This window comes from Lampris incognitus, chromosome 1 (assembly GCF_029633865.1).
Source record: "Lampris incognitus isolate fLamInc1 chromosome 1, fLamInc1.hap2, whole genome shotgun sequence".
In the NCBI taxonomy this organism is placed as follows: Eukaryota; Metazoa; Chordata; class Actinopteri; order Lampriformes; family Lampridae; genus Lampris; species Lampris incognitus.
In genome coordinates, this window is record NC_079211.1 from 40,438,979 (window position 1) to 40,461,243 (window position 22,265).

A 22,265-nucleotide genomic window follows, 5' to 3' on the forward strand; every position below is an offset into this window, starting at 1 on the left:
GTGAACTCAATGTTAGCAGTCATAATGTCCAAACAAAAGGGACAGAAATGTGCCAGTACAGAATCAGAAGCACTTTTAAAGGCATTTATTGATGAAATACACACTTAGGTTTTGACAAAAGCTTCCGTAGTACTGTACGTAAGAAATTCCAGCCCCATTTCTAAACCCAAAACTCCTTGAATCAAATGTGGTAATGGAAACCATTTCATTACATGTGCAATAAATAACAAAAATACAAAAGGAGGCAAGGAAAAGGGCACCTGAATTAAGTGCCCGCGTTAACCCGAAGGAAATAAAAAGAAAATTGTGTCACAAACTGGGAAAAAAGAAAAGGTATTGAGACAAGACCAAAATAAAATCCAGTCATCTTGTATTTCGGGTGCATTAGTGTATGTTCTGAGATTTCCTGGTCACCCTCAGGACCAGAAGGCATTTAGTGACCTGAGGAATTGACTGGAAATAAAAATGGAGACAAAGAGAATTGGATTTCTACGCTGAAACTTGGAGCCATCTGAGAAACGTATATTGCACATTTTCCTTGCAAATACAATTAGCCACATTGCCAGATTTATGATCTATTTTTCCTGCCCTTGACCCCAAAACTTAAAAAAAAAACCTGTTTTTTTATTTTTTTTTGTTTGTTTGTTGTAAATAGACAGAGCATTGCGTAGACATGAAGACACTTAGAATAATATAAAAAGGGCGTTTCATTACAAATTCATAATTTAAGAAGTAACATTTCAGAGTCCGGTATGTGTTGTTAGACAAAGAGAAGGAAAAAAAAATTTTTTTTTTTGAAAGAAATGATACAAATTCAAGAGCACAAAGGAGAGCCAATCTCCTTAACCAAAATTCATTAACAAGCAAGCTACTGCAGAAGTCATTTCTTTACAGCATAAATAAATAATATTAATACAAAAATGGACAGATTTTTTTTTTCATGACATCAGCTATGGCTCATGGGGGCATGCCACTGTGAGGGTTTGTAGCTGGCAGACCAATTTCCCAAACTACGTGGGAATTAAAACCAGAGGTTCTCAATGGATTATTCATACATACGTGTCATTGATCAACCACTGCTGCTTTGTGACAGGGCGTTCCTTATCTAAACACATGTAGCCCTGTAGAGGTCAGTGACAGTGCAATGTCTCGAAAAGCATCAGTCGCAATGGAAATTTGATCCTGGACTGTGAACGCATGTCCAAAAAAAAGAAGAAAAAAAAAATCTAACCAGAGTTGCTCTGAAAACTGCCAGTACAGAACTTGATTCTGTGCACTTGAGCATGGTGCCTTTACAGAGCCAAACAAGCTTCTTAGAGCAGGGGGGGCAGTGGTGCGATAACCCCACCCCCAACCCCCCTCCAGGCAAACAACCCATACACCTTTTTATTTTGTGGAGTGCATCTTAGTCTTTCTAGCTGTTTCGGTGACCCCTGTGGTTTCTCTTTTGCATGCACGCACACATACACGCGCATACACACACAGCCTGATTGTGAGATTACCAAGCTTGCCAAAGGATTTAGAAATAAAGGAGAAATACAGACCTCGGCAACAAAAGAAGCTACCAAACTCCCAGAGTGGACACAGAGTGGAGTAAACAAGCAGAGCCATTTGAAGTCCCCCGGGAATGGTTTGGGTGCCATCCTTGGCAGACACGAAATGAACCTTGCTGCTTTCAGAAAACCGTCCGAGACTCTGCCGAGTTCAGGCAGAGAAGAAGCCTAGACAGGCCGTTTACAAGTCTACACAAATATGGTGCTGGGTAGACTAACAATCCCCCGGTGCTGACAGTCCACTTGGGAGGGAGGTTGCAAAACCGCCTCGGATAAAAATTCCACACCAGCTCCCCCTCCCTGAGCACCAGACGGATGCGGGGTGGGAGATAACGAAGGGGGCTGACAGCTGGTCAAGGTCAAATCAGAGAGCAGGAGTGCATGAGTCGATGCTCTGACAGGCTGCGGCCTCTGCTACATGCAGGAAAACTTTTCCGAGCTGACACCGACTCATGTTAGTCGGTGAAGCGGAGTCGGACCTCCTGTAAGCCTCTTAGCCTGGCTCTCAAGTGTAGCGGCACTGATGTCTCAATGTTCGCGATGATAAAAGCGTAAACATCGATCCCTTCCGCTGCACAGGGGATGGAATATGCAGCCAGCAGGATACGCTAACGCACGTGCACACACATACACACACTCTCTTTTGAGGCTTGGTGAAGATCTAGTCTCGAGGGAGCTGGAGTGAACTTTGGAAAACACCGCCTTTCTTAGCTGTAGCTGCTCCAGACCTACAAATCTGCTGAGCCAATTATCTACGATAAGGTGAGGAAAGCCCAAATCTGCCTTGGTGCAAACGCAAACATTTCACCGGTGACACTGTGGTTTGAACTGTGACTGCCGAGAGTCCCGAAAGAAGTGCAAGTTTCTCTTTGAAGCAGGAAATAACACGGCCTATTTCTCATCGCTATTCGTTTGTTTTTCATAGCACCGGCACCAGTCCGTGACTTACTTAAAATTCTCTGTGTCTGCTTCCTGGCGTGAGCCCCGGCCATCGAGTACAGCAAACCAAACAAAAAAAGGACAAGGGAAAGAGTCAGAACCTTCTTTATCTGCACAGCAAGACAGCTGTGACAAGTAAAGACACCCCAAGACTCTAGCGTGTATGGCCTCGGCACAAAGACCTCTGGGGAAAAACAAACAAAAGAAAAGAGGCATCACCACAGCTCATGACAAGAAGCCTGCCCCCCCCCCCCCGCCCCCATTACGCCAACTCTTTGAGATGTGAACAGTTTGTACGAGAAAGAAGTTAGCACCGTAAAGAAGCACCGTGTTGCACAGAGACAGGGACGACCCCCAGACCCCCTCCCCAACCCCACCCCCGACGGCCCCGAGGCCCGTTACCCTAGAGCCCCTGCTCCATGCTGGCAGTCAGAGGGCTCTCTGAACACTCACAGGGGACAAAACAAGCAGAGTCAAAGAAAAACAAAACAGCGAGAAGAATTCCCACGAGCAGTCTTTGTTTCAATGGCAGCCACTTGTACAGTACCAAGCAGAGAATGTACTGCATGGCAAACAACATCATTGTTTGTTTTGATGGGGGGGGGGGGGGTTTCTTTAGTAATGGTTATACCCAGTAGCACCTTAAGGTCATTCATCAGTTACAATACTTGAAGTGAAACTCTGTTGTACATGCATAAGGGATTGCAAGAGCTGCACACTTAAAACACAGGGCGTTTTGGATGGGCCAAGGTCAAACGGCATGATGACACGTTAAGGAACCGAATAACAGAAAAAGATAAACCAAAACACACCATGACACTCACTGGTTGGTCAAACAGTCAAAACGGCATTGAAGCAATAATTTTTATGGTTTCTTTGGAGTCCAATCAGCTGGGCTCTTTCCATTCAATGTTGCAACGCTTTCAGGAAAACCACTACGCAGTACGATCGGGTGTTTTGCAGGAGGAAGCACTGCAGAAGTCTTTCACATCTTAAGACTACAAAGGAGATGACTTATGTGCGACACACCATTATAAAATCAGGCGTCAATTGCCAACGAGGATCTTACAACCCTGTGTTGTAACCGATGAGAAGGTATTAAAAGTACAATGCAAGACTGTTAGTACTTAATGAAAATACATAATGCATAATGTTTAGCATCACCTCAAGTACATCAAGTATTAAGATGTTCCTTAAGTACTGACACGCTGTTATCATGTACATTATTAAACAGTTACTACACAGGTTTATTCACAGGACTGAGGGATGGTACTACAAAAGGCCAAACATTAACACATGCGGAAAATGTTGGTTGACGACTGTTAGCCAAACAGTTTTGGTTGAGCTGGTTTGGTTAAGACCTGTATCGGTCTCTGTTTATTTAATGTGCATGCCATAGCCCCTCAACAGTTCCTCACTTCCATTTTGCGATTCACGATCCCATCCTATGTCAAGACCTTAATCTCTTGACTAGAGTTTTGTGACTATGCTGATGGTGCACGGGTGGTGTGACGGTCTATCAATCACCTTTTCAGCATGAGCTAAATCTCCAAAAGCGGCAGATATCACAATATATAAAATGACAGCAGGTTTATAGTGGTCACAAAGCCTATTGGCATTGAACACAAACAGTTTTCCATACTTGGGAGCTTTTTTTTTTGTGCAATTTCCAAACTAAGAAATTGAAAAATATTTGAAGTTCTTTGCCTTACCCATCCCAGACTGAAAGAACCCTGCACTTGGACATTCTATGAGACAAAACACGTTTTTCAGAGAAGATACAAAGAACCTTTGCAAAGGGGAAATGATCAGCATGCTGTTGCCAGTGAGGTAATGCTACTTGAGGTCTGAAATGGTGTTGTGGGTCCAGTTGTGAAAAAGTTTAAAAACGATTAAGCGGTCTTCGCTGAACGACAAGGAGGGCATTGAGATTTAAGACTACTTTGTAAGACAATCCTTCAGCTTCTTGAGTCACAAAGCAAACACAGAACGCAGTCGAGGGGCAGACATCCCTCAAGATTGGTGACATACATTTAAAAGCACCAAATGACCATTTAGTCATTTCTCTTTCAGAACTTTATACTGTAATGTTAGAAGAAAAAAAATGAACATGATCCCTGTGCAATACCTGAATGATGCAGAGATTTGTAAAAAAAAAAAAAAAAAAAAAGGAAAGAAAGAAGACATCTGGAAATGCTAGGGTGAAAAATTTACGTTTCTGCGTTGTTATTTCATGCCAGATACAGCTTGGATAAGGGAAATAATAACCCCTTGACTTTCAATTAACGAACAAGTCCACTTCTTATCCACGGACAAACTCCTCTGGCTCTTTGTTTTTCTCTAGAGCTACAAAGGCCTGAAGCGAAACTGTCTAATGAAAACATGTGGTCAAGTTGGCCCAGCAGGTACTACATTCTGTAAGGGCGCAAACAACGTCTACGGCCGGGTGGTTAAGGTGTACAACCGAAGCAGGTGGATCCTCCAGATCCCTTCCTGCAGCTCAGTGGATTAACCAGCTGTCTGCCAGCCGGGCTGCAGAGTCTGAATGAGCATAAGGACGGATAATAAACGACTGCCTGGCGTGAATACAGAGATTTAACCAGTAAAATCGGCTCTCCTTTTTGCCCCCTCTGTGGCTGCATATTGCTTTTTTTTATATCTTGCACGGCATTTCTGGACACCAGTGTTCTGCAGAATATTATTCTTTTTTTTTTTTTCGTCTCACTTATGCCATCCTAAAACAAAAAATTTGAGAAAAAAAAAAGCTGAATTATTTTCCATGGAAGACAGAGGAGATGAGTAACACAGGGTGGGAACGTTTTGAAGCTTTCTGTTTGGCTTATCTACCTCAAACTCTTACAAAACTAACAGCATTGCGACATAGGCAGCCCCCCCCAACCCCCACCCGCCCCCTTAGAAGCAAAAGTGGCAGAGGATCTGATATATTTGTTTTGTGTCTTTCTCAGACAACATAAAGATGCAATTATATATTTTGATACTGATAGCGAGTCTGTCTTTAAAAACCTAATTTTCCTCCATTCTAAATACATATAACCCATCATATAGATAGCACTTCTGGGATCCGCTCTATTTAACAGTCTAAAGTCTCTCTCTCTTACTCTCTTCAATCTCTCTTGTAATGACATTTTATGTACAATATTGGTATATAGAACATAAATTACTACACAAAATGTTTGCCTATTCACAATTGACAATCATCAAAGAACCCAATAGCAAATTAGAGGAAGCCAAAAAATAAAACTCAGAGACAAGAACACAGCTTGATAATCAGCTTAAGAACGATGTCTTGCAATATAACTTTTATATACCTTCTGTGCTCCCAAGACATGTTGAGTGTATTGTGAAAAAACAGAACAAAACATCTTTATATATATAAAAAAAAAAAAACTTCCCTCCTCCTCCTCAGTCATATCGTCAGGTGGAGAGACATTGAAGTCTGTAAGGAAGTCTCCTCCCCCCTGAAATTAGAAATAAAAATAAAAATAAAGAAAAATTATGATTCCCCGACATCTTGGTTGTGTGTAAACAGAGCACCGATAGTGTCTTGGTTCCACGTGTCTCCTCTGTACAAAAGTATAAATATATGCTTTCTCTCCTTTTTTTTTCACATATCTAGGATGCAGCGGACAAAAAAAAAAGAGGTTGTTTCAGTTCCAAAAACTGCCAGTGTAGCAATATCTGTGCTGGAAACTGCTGCTTTTGTTGAGTCTGTGTCGTCTCCCCCACCGCCCATCCCAGTTTGCTGGCTTTTGTGGACTTTCGCTGCGGGTGGTTGCTTGCTTGGTGTTGATCGTCTCTGCATAAATAAAAAGGGCGTTCGGCACAGTCCTGTGGCCTCTGGGCCAAAAACAACCCACTGTGTGTCCGTTCCTGCTACAGCAGATCCATCTTAGGTCTGTAATGGAGCAGGAGGGGAGATTTCTGAAATGAAGAGCAGAACAAAACCTCAGCAGAAATGTACATTTGTTAACCCTATACTCTTTTTCTCTCTTCTCTCTCACTTCTTTTCTCTCTTCTCTTTAGTCGCCAGATTCTGGCCTATCCAGCTGAACTCAACCAGTTATCAAAACATGTGAAATGAAACTGCAGTCGACATCATGATAATATTACCTCTCTTCCTTAATAATGTCTTAGGTTTGATTACCAAAACATTTATTTACCCCCCCCCCCTCCCCAATTGTTCCCACTCTTCCAAGCTTTCCTGGTCACTGCTCTACCCTCTACCCCCTCTGCTGATCCGGGGAGGGCTGCAGACTACCACATGCCTCCTCTGATACACGTGGAATCGCCAGCCGCTTCTTTTCACCTGAGAGTGAGGAGTTTCGCCAGGGGGACGTAGCGCGTGGGAGGATCACGCTATTCACCCCCAGTTCCCCCTCCCCCCTGAACAAGCACCCTGACTGACCAGAGGAAGCGCTAGTGCAGCGACCAGGACACGTACCCACATCCGGCTTCCCACCCGCAGACACGGTCAATTGTGTCTGTAGGGATGCCCGACCAAGCTAGAGGGATTCGAACCAGGATCCCTGAGGATTCGAACCGAGATCCCCATGTTGGTAGGCAACGTAATAGACCACTACGCTACCCGGGCACCCCATTTATTCTTTTTTTGATGGCCAAAAGTTACCTGAATGGGTCGAACCATGGTGGAAAAAAAATAAACAAAACTGATATTTTGTGTTTTGCAATATGTAATGCAGTATTAATGAACAAAAACATTATTTCACCAGATCAGTTCAGCTTTTAACTTTAAAGCGCCAACTGCAAAGAATTTATCCTAGCAATGCTGAGGGTGACTTTAGAGGCGAAGTAAGACAGCTGGCCAAAAAGTCATTCAATAACACTAAATTATACTATTTGTCGGACGGGCTAGAATATTTTTCTTCAAGAGGAGTCATAAAAAGAAGACTTTGCTCGAGTTTGTTTTCTATCAAGCGCAGCACAAGTGTCTTTGCTAGTTTCAGACCGACGCAGTTGTCATTTCCCCGCCCATCTTATATGAGGTATGGTCCGGCACCTCGTTTGGCACATTGCTATCTTGAGGCAGCGGAAAGTGTTGCACCATTGACAAAAACAAAACCTGGTCTAAAGTTAATGGCGCAACATTTTCCTGCGATCTAAAGCGCACATTATTCAGATAGTGAGCTGCGGGTGCACAACACATGTACACACTGTTTGTTATACACACAGCAGCCCACCAGCATGCACAAGTTTACAACTAAAAACAATGTGAGAGATTATTATCGTGCACATCACGATGTTTTGGTGGATTCCTGCTGCTCCTGTCGACGGTCTGCGCATGTGCTTTAAATTCGCACGTGAACAGATCTCTTTCCTCAGCTGAAAACTGAGATGGATTCTTGCCAAATCCACCATTTGAATAGCGATGTGCCAAGGTGCGAACGCACCTGACATTTAAAGGGAATGGGAGATGGCACTGATTGGTTTCATTCATGTTACACCAAAACACACCTATGATTAATTAAGAGACTTAAGGACAACCCCTTTGCGACTTACTTTGCGCCCAAATTATGTGGCGTTCATGTAGCAAAAAGTGGATTTGGACACATCCGACATGCACTTTAGACCATGATCATTTAAATAGGGCCCAAGAGTTTTAGGCTAACATGACTGATGGGGTCCTGCAGCCTTTGCACTGTGACTGTTGCATGTGTGCAATGTGACTGTTGCATGTGTGCACTGTGACTGTTGCATGTGTGCACCATGACTGTTGCATGTGTGCAATGCGACTGTTGCATGTGTGCACTGTGACTGTTGCATGTGTGCACTGTGATGGCGATTCTAAAACAATATTGTTCAGGACTCAATCCCTGTGTTGCAGAAAATTGACTCATTAGTCTTTCGGTCGAAATGGCAACTCACAATGGGGACCACTGAAAGGGCACACATTGGTGAATATAAGAGCACATATTCGAGCAAAACACAAAATCGATCTGTATCGGTCATGAATCATGACAAGCTTTTTCCCCTTAGCACCAGGAAAATGAAAATCTAACATGAAAAATCTATCTTAGCAATATCACTAAGTTTCAAATCTGTGTCAATTGTTTACGTGCATTACAGGTGATGAGTGTGAGTTTGGATGTGAGTCTGAGCACAGCAGCAGAACCTACTTAGTTATGCTTCCTTAGCACCAATCAAATCCTATTAGATCTACAAATGAATGCATCAACATTTCTTGATGTGATAACAGTTTGAGGCTCATGTTATCTTGCTTTCCAGTCATCTACACAGACAATCAGTGAGGAGCAGGAGGCCCGCTCAATACAAGTACAGCCTCCTTTGGGGAGTGGTGATTACCTTAAATCTCCATCTCGTCACAACAACAAATTTCAAAGTGTGGTCCTTCCCCAAGATTTCCTCGTTGCATAAAATGTCCAGCTGTGGAAAGGAAGACATGTAGACAACCGTTAAGCAACACCTCACCTGAGACTGTCCAAACTCTGTGCACACTGAATCACACTGAATCACATTTTGTTCAACGGGAAAAAAGGAGACTTGAAGTAAGCTGGAGAAATCCCCGGTTTATATGCCAGATATTCTTATTTTCTGTGTTTGGTTTGACCTTTCACCTTTGATGCAGAGCACTAAAACCAAATTTCCAAACCCAACCTGAACTTTCTCATCTTAACATTTTACCCTCTGTCAAAACATCTGTAGAGCAGCTCTGTTTGTTTCACAGTAAGCATTCATGAAACGTGTGTGTGTGTGTGTGTGTGTGTGTGTGTGTGTGTGTGTGTGTGTGTGTGTGTGTGTGTTTTTTCCAGGGCGAATATAAAAGTTGACTGGAGGTCATCCGGGTAGGGTAGCGGTCTATTCCGTTGCCTACCAACACGGGGATCGCCGGTTTGAATCCCCGTGTTGCCTCCAGCTTGGTCACGCGTCCCTATAGACACAATTGGCCATGTCGGCGAGTGGGAAGCCGGATGCATGTATGTGTCCTGGTCACTGCACTAGCGCCTCCTCTGGTTGGTTGGGGCATCTGTTCAGGAGGGAGGGGGAACTAGGGGGAATAGCATGATCCTCCTACGCACTACGTCCCCCTGGTGAAACTCCTCACTGTCAGGTGAAAAGAAGCGGCTGGCAACGCCACATGTATCAGAGGAGGCATGTGGTAGTCTGCAGCCCTCCCCGAATTGGCAGAGGGGCAGCGACTGGGGCGGCTCAGAAGAGGGGAGTAATTGGCCAGATACAATTGGAGAGGAAAAGGGGGGGGGTCACACACACACAAAAAAAGTTGACTGGGACCCAACAGCAGCAAAAGCCTTCCTTGCCAGCAACCTCTCCTCCTATAACTTAAAACATTGATATTCTGCCGGGCGCCCCCTCGTGTACACGTCTGTCAATTAATAATGAGCTGAGTGCAGAAGGTCTACCGGGGGTGAAGCAGTTTAGAAAGATGGAGAGAGCAAGTCACACAAAGCGAGAGGGAGATAGGCAATGGCGCAGAAAAGGAGAGCGAGCTAGAATTAGAAGGAAGGGTGGGAGAAAGAGAGAGAGAGAGAGAGAGAGAGAGAGAGAGAGAGAGAGAGAGAGAGAGAGAGAGAGAGAGAGAGAGAGAGAGAGAGAGAGAGGGAGGGAGGGAGAGAGAGAGAGAGAGATGGAAAGAGAAAGAGAGACACAGGGTTCTAGCTTCCGGATGGAGCCAGGCTGGCGTTAGCGCTAACGTAGATGTAGGGACAATTTCATTGGGCTCAAGGTGGTTTTTCTCTCGTATGGGCACTTTTGCTAATTTTTGGGCTCAACGTGACATCGTTTGTGCCGAAATGGCCGTGGGGTGGCAGTACAGGGTGTATCAGTCAAAATCAGGTGCAGTGCTAGTTGGTGCCAAATAAAACCAAATATTATGCCTGCGTCTCCGCCTGGCCAGACCACGTCTGAGCACAGATGCAGGCATTGTGCAGTAGTTTCCGGGCTTTAGGCGAAGGTGCACTAGACTTATCCAAAATCACACGCGCCACTTTTGTGTATGTTATGTTAGCCTATTTCATGAATAATTTAAATAATGACTACTGCCCTAAACCTTTTTAATCCATCCATCCATCCATTATCCAGACCCCTTATCCTGCTCTCAGGGTCACGGGGATACTGCAGCCTATCCCAGCAGTCACTGGGTGGCAGGTGAGGAGACACCCTGGTCTACAGGTGTATCACTGTCTCCCAACATAAAACATCCACGTGCATCATTACCAATGGAAAACAACATGGTGACAGGGCATTTCAATAATTCAATTCATCCCGTTCAACCAGAAAGAACGAACTGATTGCCTAGGCTAACTGAGCCGTGATCACAACTATTCAAGGTCTCCTGCTGTGTTCATAGAATGGTAGGAAAGAGAGGAAGATGCTAGTGAGAATGAAGACACATTAAATGGTAGCCTGTCAAATAATCATGTTTGTGTGTTGTCTAATATTACATTGGAATTGGTGTTAATGTCTGTTTTATGTGCACTTGGCAACTCTGCACCTCTGCCCAGCCCCCTTCCCCCCAAACAGGTGCCCCGGCCGACCAGAGGAGGCGCTAGTGCGGTGACCAGGACACATACACACTTCCGGTTTCCCACCCGCAGACACGGCTAATTGGGTCTGTAGGGAAGCCTGAGAAAGCCGGAGGGAACACGGGGATTCAAACCGGCAATCCCCATGTTGGTAGGCAACAGAATAGACCGCTACGCTACCCTGACGCCCAGAAATGATGTTTTGCATAACTCGGACCAGGCTTTGATCCCCATGAGGACTACTGGTCTCAACAAGGTTAGTGTTTATACTGGAAAATGTCTTCAAAAGGTAACAAAACCACACGCAGGCACACACACACATAAAGAGAGGACTCTAGTTATCTCTACTAGAGATGAAGAGGGTTGCTCATCCAACCAAGCAAAAATAACCACAGACACTTAATTTAACATCGATATCGGCCTGTAGTTATCAGACGCTCGCACTCTTGCCCTCCCTCAAGTGCTCTCTTCAATTTGGGTTTGGTGGGACTAAAACTGGAATTCTAACCAAGTAGCAGTGTCTGTATTGTGTAATAGCAAAGGTTGTTTTTCTTTTGAGTATTCACAGAGACCGCGCGAAAAAAGGCTAAATGTCAAGCATACTTCAGAGGGACGTGTAGTACACTCTTGTTTCTCTTCAGATCGTATACTCTAGCGGGACCTGTGCAGAAGTTTTGACAGTTGCTATGTCATTAAATAAGCACCATTCACTGGACTATATGTATGCAAAAAGAAGTGGCAAAAAAGTAGACAAAAAATCGTTTCTCAGGCAGAATGAGATATGTACCATGTTTGACAGAGAGAAAGCTTGTTTCAATGCAAGATCTTGACAAGAGGGATGATAGATCATTCTCTGCAAGCCATGTAATGCCATACTTTCTAAATTCTGGCCTAACAACAGGACCTGGGCCAGATGGTTATACAGTAGTGATAAGTCCGACCAAGACACTATTTCCCAAAAGAATCAACTAAAGATCCATCTATCCATCCATTAACTGAACCGCTTATCCTGCTCTCAGGGTCGCAGAGATGCTGGAGCCTATTCCAGCACTTGAAATTCATCATTCAGTATTATTCAAAATATCTACTACTACTACTACTACTACTACTACTACTACTACTTTAAGCTACTCCCATTAGGGGTCGCCACAGCAGATCACCCGTTTCCATCTCTTCCTGTCATCCACATCTTCCTCTGTCACACCAGACATCTTCATGTCCTCCCTCACAACATCCACAAACCTCCTCTTTGGCCTTCCTCTTTCCTCTTCCCTGGCAGCTCCATATTCGGCATCCTTCTCCCAAATTACCCAGCATCTCTCCTCCACACATGTCCAAACCATCTCAGTTTTGCCTCTCTTGCTTTGTCACCAAACCGTCCAACCTGAGCTGTCCCTCTAATATAATCATTCCTAATCCTGTCCTTCTTCGTCACTCCCAATGAAAATCTTAGCATCTTCAACTCTGCTACCTCCAGCTCTGCCTCCTGTCTTTTCATCAGTGCTACTGTCTTCAGACCATATAGCATAGACGGTCTCACAACCATCTTGTAAACCTTCCCTTTAACTCTTGCTGGTACCTTTCTGTCACAAATCACTCCTGACACTCTTCTCCACCCACTCCACCCTGCCAGCACGCTCTTCTTCACCTTTCTTCCACACTCCTTGTTACTTTGTGCAGCTGACCCCAAGCTGTTAAACTCATATGCTTTCATCACCTCTAATCCTTGCATTCTCGCCATTCCACTGTCCTCCCTCTCATTCATGCATAGGTATTCTGTCTTGCTCCTACTGACTTTCATTCCTCTTTTCTCCAGTGCATACCTCCACCTCTCCAGGCTCTCCTCAACCTGCACCCTACTCTCACTACAGATCACACAGATCACAAAGTCATTCGCAAACATCATAGTCCACAGAGACTCCTGCCTGATCTCGCCGTCAACCTGTACATCACCATTGCAAACAAGAAAGGGCTCAGAACCGATCTTTTATGTAATTCCACCTCCATCTTGAACCCATCTGTCATTCCAACTGCACACCTCACCACTGTCACACTTCCCTCATACATATCCTGCACCACTCCTACATACTTCTCTGCAACTCCTGACTTCCTCATACAATACCACATCTCCTCTCTTGGCACCCTGTTGTATGCTTTCTCTAAATCTACAAAGACACAATGCAACTCTTTCTGGCCTTCTCTATACTTCTCAATCAACATTCTCAAAGCAAACATCACATCTGTAGTGCTCTCTTGGCATGAAACCATACTGCTGCTCGCTAATCGTCACCTCTCCTCTTAACCTAGCTTCTATTACTCTTTCCCATATCTTCATGCTGTGGCTGATCAACTTTATACCTCTGTAGTTGCTACAGTTCTGCACATCGCCCTTGTTCTTGAAAATCGGTACCAGTATGCTTCTTCTCCACTCCTCAGGCATCCTCTCACTTCCCTAGACTGTTTTAAACAATATAGTTAAAAACTCCACTGCCATCTCTCCTAAACACCTCTGTGCCTCCACAGGTATGTCAGTATTATTAAAAATATAGATTGAGATAAACAGGGAGAACGTTGTAAGTTTTTTTTTTTTGCATCTTTGTAGGTAAAGGATTTCAGGTAGCTAATAACAGCTATCTTGATCAGTTTCCCTTTCATGTTTGCTGATATTCTGGCAAAGCAAGTGTCACTTTTCTCAAATGGAGGCTCTTATCTCACCAGACGACAGGCATCTCATGAAACATTGACTTCCCGCCAGCTGCTGAGGCATTTAAATATATGACAGGACCACAATGGTGGGTACACAAAATACAGCAATGGGAAAACGGTACACTGTTCTTTGACAAAGGGTTGTGTTGCAGAACACGCCGCTTGCCTTGCCATAGAAGACAAAATGTCTGAAAGCATTGGCTCTTGAGAGTTAATAGAGAGGACAACAATGCCTGGCTCACAGTAAGGCTGCTTTGCCAGTTGTTTTTTTTTTTATGGAAGCCAATGCTGTGATGAGGCAGCACCCACTCATCTCTATGGAAGATGATAAAAACAAATAAGTCAGATGCCTACAATGATTTCTTCACCCACCAAAAAAAATATGTCAAATTACCCCCCCCCCGCATTTCTTGATTGTTTAACACATGACGGAAACTCAAATTTGTGAGATAAAACCATTACAGAGGCTTGTTTCCTACTGACAAATGCCTGCATGACAACTCCGTGCTTTGTGTGTGTGATATAAGTAGCTAAGTGGGATTGAGACGATGGGTAGGAGTTATATGTGGGAGCTTTAAATAGTATTTGCAGATCATTGTTTTGAGTTTGTCTGGTTGTTACTAAGCCCTGTGATGGCCTGGCGGCCTCTCCAGGGTGTCTCCCTGCCTGCCGCCCAATAACTGCCGGAATAGGCTCCAGCATCCCTGCGACCCTGAGAGTAGGATAAGCAGTTCAGATAATGGATGGATGGCTGTTATGAAATCAGTGATGCAAACCTAATTTTACTCAGCAATATGTTCCTGCGAATTCCTGGTATCTAAACATTCTGGAGCAATGACTGGCACACGCAACACAACTGGTACTCCAAATGTATAAAAACAAACAGGAATTATTTTCCTGTTTCATTATTTTTACTTTCTCTATAATTGTGTAATCTCAGTCAAGGTTGTGCAGAGCAGGGACCTTTCCCAGCAGGCATAAGGTTTTAAGCAAAAAGGAAAGGAGACAACCTGGATATGTCACCAGTCTCGTCATAATTTTGGGCAGTGTCGAGTTTTCAGTTCACAGTACACATATATCTTTGGGCCATGCAGACACGGGGGAGAACATGCCAACACCACCAGGAGGACTGTGATTGATCTTGCTGTGAGGCAACAGTGTTAACCACAAAGCCACTGTGCTGCCTACAAGATTTATCTGTAAGCATCATTTTACCCTGGTCCAACTAAAATCCCTGGTTTGTAAAATTTTGCCCCGGGGCCTGCGTTCAATCCCCAGTGTGATCATAGTTCTGGAAGTGCCCTTGAGCTAGCTACTAAACGTATCAGCTTTAGTGGCTGTGCACTACCATCAATAATAAAAAAGTAACATAAAGAAGACATTTTGTCTCATTTAAATGTCTCCCTGGGTCTTATCCCTCAGTCTTTTCCTATTGTACTTTTAATTGTTAGTGAGGTGAGGGATCTGTCTTACACTTAGTGGTAGGAGGTAAAAATACGTAGCTCACAGGTCTAACTTAACCTCTAGCTACGGACTCCACTTTGTAAACAGTTATTAAACAAATCAGTTAGACCTACAGACGTCACTCCATTTAGCGCAATTGCCACGCAGTTGTTAACGCAGTGCTGGGGGGAGCGCTTGATAACGATATACGCTAGGTGGCAGAAAAGTGCTTGAATCCTGTTGACAGCGGCTGAGCGAGGGACGTAGTAGGCACAGCGAGCGGACAGGGACACTGCAGACCACTGATTGGTCTGAGAAATTGAACATCTCTGTTTACAACCAGGAAATACCAATATGAGACTTAAAAAAATGCAAGGCTCTTGAAAATTGTATCATCGTTGATAAAACTATCCATGTAAAAACTTTTTTTCCAGGGAATTTCTTAGTTGCACTAATATTGTTCATGTGAAGCAGCCATTTCGAGTTGGCCTAGTTGATTCTTTGAAAATAAAACACTGGTGTGGGATGATAATAGAGAAGGGACGAAAAACTAGTCAACACGCCCACAAGTGACCGGCGGGGACAACATCCCTACTGGCCATGAATAAGTGTAGCGGTTCGCCGCACGCTAACAAACTTAATATACTGCTGCTCGTGAATACTACTGAAATGCCTCATTGCAATAAAGTCCACTCGCCACACACAGTTAAGATTGAAAATTGGCGTCTTCAGAGAGTTTGCGGTAACTGAAGCGCATTTATAAGGAGTGTCACGACCACTCTTTCTAGTGATCATGGCAGCAGTGATTGTAGCCAGGTCATTATTCCATATATAAAAAATAAAATGGCGCTATTTAGCTGTATGAGGGTCTGAAAACTGCTGTCCAGTACGGCTGCTGTTCATGGAACCGATGTCAAAAAAGACGCTTTTTAAACGTAGTCGCGCAAAAGAAGCTGCTTCAAAATGTAGTCACGGTCCAGCCATATACAAGGTTTTAACCAAGTCTTGTAGAAAGATCATCCATATACAGACTGAAGAGAACAGGTGACAGTATTGTAGCGAATTTGGGGGGCAACCACAGGAACACGTTGGCCGCTGGCTGACGGGTCTGACCCTTTAGCCAAGGGCCAACGTGTCTACTTATCCATGTACGTTAAAGTATTCTACCTTGCTAGACTGCATTGGTCACTAGGAAAGGTGCAGATATACTCTTACCCCATCTAACTTGCATGGTTTGATACGAATACCAAAAGTGCGAGATCCTTAACAAATATGGGGGCACCCCTCGCTCTTGTTTAACAAACAATTTACCATGATTAATTCAGTCAAAAGCTTTGGACGCATCCCGGAAACACGTACATATAGTAGTGTTATTTCTTCTATACTTATAGTCAGAGCCAAAGTATCTTTATTGTCCCTTACAGGAAAATTAGGTTGCAGCCAGTATATATAAAAATACATCTTCCTTCAATGCATGTATACACAAATCTGTGCCATGTTTATTTTTAAAACCAAATTGATTTGTCAGTGGTTATCATGTATTCTTGAAGCCTAGCCATGAGAATTCATTCTAATACTTTGGAGCAATGGCGAGTCGATGCAACACAAAATATAAATAACCCCAGCCCCTACTTAAACAAAACCAAGTGGTTGACTGACCCAGGCGAGTGGGCTGTCGGCCCACTGTGGTTGGGTATTAAATCTGTCAACCTCTCTCTCCCAGACGGTTACTTTTGGTCCGGTCCATTCTAACGTTTCCTGGGCCCCGCCCCTTTCCCGTCTCTGTTAAATGGTGGCAGTTGGATAAATAGTGGAGTGGAGCAAGACGGACAAACAAAAAGAGGGGAAAAAACATAAAGGTGGTGCTGAAAAGTGGAGAGAGAAGATGTTGAAGTCCCTTGAGGCTCATGCAGCCAAATGTTGTAAAACAACAAAAACAAAAAAATATATTCATTTGGCACCATTTCCCGTCAATCATCTCAGCCTAGTGAGCCTGAAGGCACTGGCAACAGAGAGCAGAGAGAGCAGCCCATTGAGCCCAGCGACACCAGTTCAACTGTTATTCAAGGTTTTGCAGCTAAAGCGGTAACACAGAACACAATATGGATGAGAAAAGCAATGTTTGGGTTTGGCTAGCTGGCTATTTAGCTATATTGGATGCCTTTTGTTGAAACAAGCTCTCGTCAATGTCACGTTTTGTGAACTGACCAATCACAGCCTGGATGGGGTGGGACATTAAAAAAAAGGTTGACGCGAACTTTCTCAGAATTTTTTTTTTGAACTCATAGACCTTTTTACAGTCGACTTGACGTCATCAAAAATAGCGCGCGCATTTGAGGCAACGGAAGTGGCGTTCTGCCCCAGCCATCCAGACAATTTTTTAACATAATATATTATTAACGAATATATTATTAACTTACAGAATTAAGATATTAATATTGTACTATTATACTACTATTAATATTATACTATTATAATAACATTATAAGTAACATCAAAACAGGCACTGGATGGTAGTGAAGAGTTGCCGGATGGCTGGGCAACCACTGCAGAAATAGTGAGGGAGACAGCGAGGAAGATACTTGGTGTGTTATCAGGATAGAGGAAGAAAGACAAGGAGACTTGGTGGTGGAATGAGAAAGTACAGCAAAGTATACAGAGGAAGAGGTTGGCAAAGAAGAAGTGGGATAGTCAGAGAGAGGAAGAAAGTAGGCAGGAGTACAAGGAGATGCAGCGTAAAGCGAAGAGAGAGGTGGCAAAGGCAAAGGCGTATGGTGAGTTGTGTGAGAGGTTAGACACTAAGGAAGGAGAAAAGGACATGTACCGATTGGCTAGACAGAGGGACCGAGCTGGGAAGGATGTGCAGCAGGTAAGAGTGATCAAGGATAGAGGTGGAAATGTGCTAACAAGTGAGGAGAGTGTGTTGAGAAGGTGGAAGGAGTACTTTGAGGGGCTGATGAATGAAGAAAATGAGAGAGAGGAGGTTGGATGATGTGGGGATAGTGAATCAGGAAGTGTGGTGGATTAGCAAGGAGGAAGTGAGCGCAGCTATGAAGAGGATGACGCGGTGAAAGGCAGTTGGTCCAGATGACATATCTGTGGAGGCATGGAGATGTTTAGGAGAGATGGCAGTGGAGTTTTTAACTAGATTGTTTAACACAATCTTGGAAAGTGAGAGGATGCCTGAGGAGTGGAGAAGTATACTGATATCGATTTTCAATAAGGGCGATGTGCAGAACTGTAGCAACTACAGAGGTATAAAGTTGATCAGCCACAGCATGAAGATTTGGGAAAGAATAATAGATGCTAGGTTAAGTTGAGAGGTGACGAGTATGGTTTCATGCCACGAAAGAGCACTACAGATGTTATGTTTGCTTTGAGAATGTTGACTGAGAATTATAGAGAAGGACAGAAGGAGTTAAATTGTATATTTGTGGATTTAGTGAAAGCTTATGACAGGGTGCCAAGAGAGGAGGTGTGGTATTATATGAGAAAGTTGGGAGTTGCAGAGAAGTATGTAGGAGTTGTGCAGCATATGTATGAGGGAAGTGTGGCAGAGGTGAGGTGTGCAGTTGGAATGACATATGGGTTCAAGGTGGAGGTGGGATTACATCAAGGATCGGCTCTGAGCCCTGTCTTGTTTGCAATGGTGATGGACAGGTTGACGGGCGAGATCAGGCAGGAGTCTCTGTGGACTATGATGTTTGTGGATGGCTGTGATCTGTAGCAAGAGTAGGGTGCAGGTTGAGGAGAGCCTGGAGAGGTGGAGGCATGCACTGGAGAGAAGAGGAATGAAAGTCAGAAGGAGCAAGACGGAATACATATGTGTGAATGAGAGGGAGGACAGTGGAATGGTGAGAATGCAAGGAGTAGAGGTGACGAAGGTGTATGAGTTTAAGTACTTGGGGTCAACTGTCCAAAGTAATGGGGAGTGCAGAAGAGAGGTGAAGAAGAGCGTGCAGGCAGGGTGGAGTGGGTGGAGAAGAGTGTCAGGCATGGTTTGCAACAGAAGGGTACCAGCAAGAGTTAAAGGGAAGGTTTAAAAGATGGTTGTGAGACCAGCTATGTTATGTGGGTTGGAGACAGTGGCACTGATGAAAAGACAGGAGGTGGAGCTGGAGGTGGCAGAGTTGAAGATGCTAAGATTTTCATTGACAGTGATGAAGAAGGACAAGATTAGGAACGAGTATATTAGAGGGACAGCTCAGGTTGGACAGTTTGGAGACAAAGCAAGCGAGGCAAGATTGAGATGGCTTGGACATGTGCGGAGGAGAGATGCTGGGTATATTGGGAGACGGATGCTGAATATGGAGCTGCCAGGGAAGAGGAAAAGAGGCAGGCCCAAGAGGAGGTTTTATGGATGTGGTGAGGGAGGACATGCAGGTGGCTGGTGTGAGAGGAAGATGCAGAGGACAAGAAGAAATGGAAACAGATGATCCACTGTGGCGACCCCTAATGGAAGCAGCCAAAAGTAGTAGATATTAACATTATACTTTTTATTTTATGTTATAATATTATATTAATATACTAATTTATACTAAGTACTAATCCAGACTGAGGATAGTGCATCTGCAGTAGACAGGTGTAGATGGAGCCAGAGCCAGGATGCCACCCTAATCTTTGATTATTTTAAAAGGCTGAAGTCAGGGGACCTAGATAGATTTTTTTAGTTTTCACCCCCAGCAAAAGTGTGAAAAGTCTGTGGTACAGAAGGTTTTCTTTTGTAAAGATGGGACCAACTGGAAGTGGCTGTCATACAGTGAAGAGAACCATGCTTTATTCTGCTTCATTTGTATGGCATTTGCAAAGCCCACAGAGAATAGCCCTTTCATGAATGGAATGGCAGACTGGAAGCCTATCCATCAGAGAGTGGAAGAGCATGAAAAGAGCATTATGCATAGAGGTTATACTGAGGCCTACTTTTTAAGGTCCTGCAAAGGCAACATTGAGAGCCTGTTCCTCGGCAGTCAGATGTCTGCTCATAGAGAGCAGGTGCAGAGAAGAAGGCAAGTGCTAGAGAGCATTATAGATGTTGTTAAAGTCATAGGCAAGAGGGGTCTAAGCTACAGAGGCATGCAGTCATGCAGCTTGTACGCTAGATGACAGCAGCATGGCAACTTTTTAGAGATGATCATTCTGCTGGGAAAGTGTCACCTGTGTATGAAAGAGCATCTCACTGCTTGCATAGAGAAAAGCAAAAAATAAAAGCATGAGTCTGGGTCAAGAGGGGGCAGAGGTTCTAATCACTGTATTATCCAAGACTACCATCGATAACGTCATTACCACCACCCAACACACAATGCAGGCCACCATAGCAAGTGAAATTCAGGAAGCTGAAATGTTTTCAGTCCAGACTGACACTACACAGGACATTACGTCACAAGATCAATGCTCTGTCATAGTCAGATATGTGATGAACGTCACCCATGAGAGGCTTGTCGTTGTGGTGAAATGCAAGGCATCCACTGGACAATACTTTGTCCAGGTACTGAGTGAAGTACTGGAAATCATAAAGCTTGACATCACAAGTGCATTGGCAAGTCCACTGATGGAGCCTCCAGTATGCACGGCCAGTATAAAGGCTTCTCTGCCCTGCTCTTTGCAAAATCCACCAATCAAGTGCATGTGTAGTGCTATGCAGACAGTTTGAACCTTGTTTTGGCAGACACAACAGAGAGTATCTTGGCAAGTGGGTCACTTTTTCTCTCTCATTAACAACATAGCTGAGTTCTTCCATGAATCCTACCAGAGGATGAACATTTGGGAAAAAGAAAGCAAGGACCCAAGACACAGACATCTTGTTCTTGGAGCGGCACGCTGGTGGGCTTAAGACAGGGCCTTAAAGAAGATCTTTGGAGCTTTTGGAAATCCAGATGGGGGTCTGCATGTTGATGTCCTTCTCACTCTTTCAACCATACAAGATCAGAAAAATATTAACACTACCGCATGGGTCAAGGCACAAGGATACATTGAGGGGTTCCTGAAATATGAAACAATACTTGAAGCTCAGATATTCCTCAGAATATTTCAGGTCATCTGACCAGTCTAAAAATATCTTCAAACAAGTGGAATGGACATTCTGTCTGCGCATCAATGGCAAGATATTTTGAAAAAGTCATGGCAGCTGCAGACACATTTTTTCAGTGGGCCAACAGGAAATTGCATGAACGGGATGAGGAAACAGCTGGAGTTAGAGACCACTCTGCCAACGAAAAGGACTCAAAAGAAGAAAACTATGCCTGGAGAGATGGCACAAGATGAGACTTTTACTGGGACAGAGAGCGCATACAGGATTGATGTCCATAATAAATTCTGGATACAGTTGTAGATAGCATCCATCGGCAATTTCTGAGTAATGTCACTTTGTATACTGGCATGGCTCTTCTGGACCCTAAAAACTTTAGTCAGCTAACGTCCAGTGCCAATGGCCTTCCACAGACAGCCCTCCAAGAACTAAGCAAATATTTGATCCAATTTGATAGCAGAGCAACAGTGGCTAATTTAGAGTGAGACCATGAGTCTGGCAGAACAGTGGACTAGGTTAAAGCTCTCAGGATTTGAGGAATACACAACCAGAACTATGGACAATCATGGACCTGAAGGAAATGAAGACGAGGTGGAGATGGTAAACAAGAGCTGCTCATCTTGCAAGGACTGTCCAGTGTGTTGCTACTCTATTCTTAGTCAGTACAACCTATTGACCGACGCATACCATATCCTGGGCCTTGCTTACGAGCAGGGCTTCTCTACTCTGAAATTCATCAAGAGTAGGCTCAGGAGCACTATCTCAACAGCACCTGGAGGCTTTTATGCTCATGGCTACTGAGTGAGACGTTTTAATGGCCCTGGACAGTGACCTGGTTATAGACGTCATTGCCGAGAGAAGTGAGCTGCTGCAGAAATTGCTAATTTAAGGAGGTAGGAATTACGTTTATTTTTATTTTATTCTATGACTTGCCTACCCACTAGTCTTTTCACCAACATATTTCTTCCTGTATTATTTCTTTTACTGGTCAGATAGTTCTAGAGTCTTGCCACATTGCTGCCAGTGCCATTGTGCCAAGATATGCTCGTTCTAGCCAGC

At 44.0% G+C, this 22,265-nt stretch overlaps 1 protein-coding gene across 2 annotated transcripts in view; it reads right to left on the reverse strand.

Moving 5' to 3' along the window:
* Window positions 1–5,495: 5,495 nt before the first annotated feature.
* Window positions 5,496–22,265, reverse strand: part of LOC130119319 (polycomb group RING finger protein 3) — a 111,775-nt gene continuing 95,005 nt past the window's right edge. Inside the window, exons 9-10 of one of the 2 annotated variants that reach the window (XM_056287782.1) lie at window positions 8,835–8,915; window positions 5,496–6,434 (exon numbers count right to left, since the gene is read on the reverse strand). In XM_056287782.1, coding sequence (XP_056143757.1) covers window positions 6,387–6,434; window positions 8,835–8,915 — 129 coding nt within the window. In that variant the 3' untranslated portion in view covers window positions 5,496–6,386. The remainder of the gene's footprint in view (window positions 6,435–8,834; window positions 8,916–22,265) is intronic. The other variant, XM_056287789.1, reaches the window with a different exon arrangement.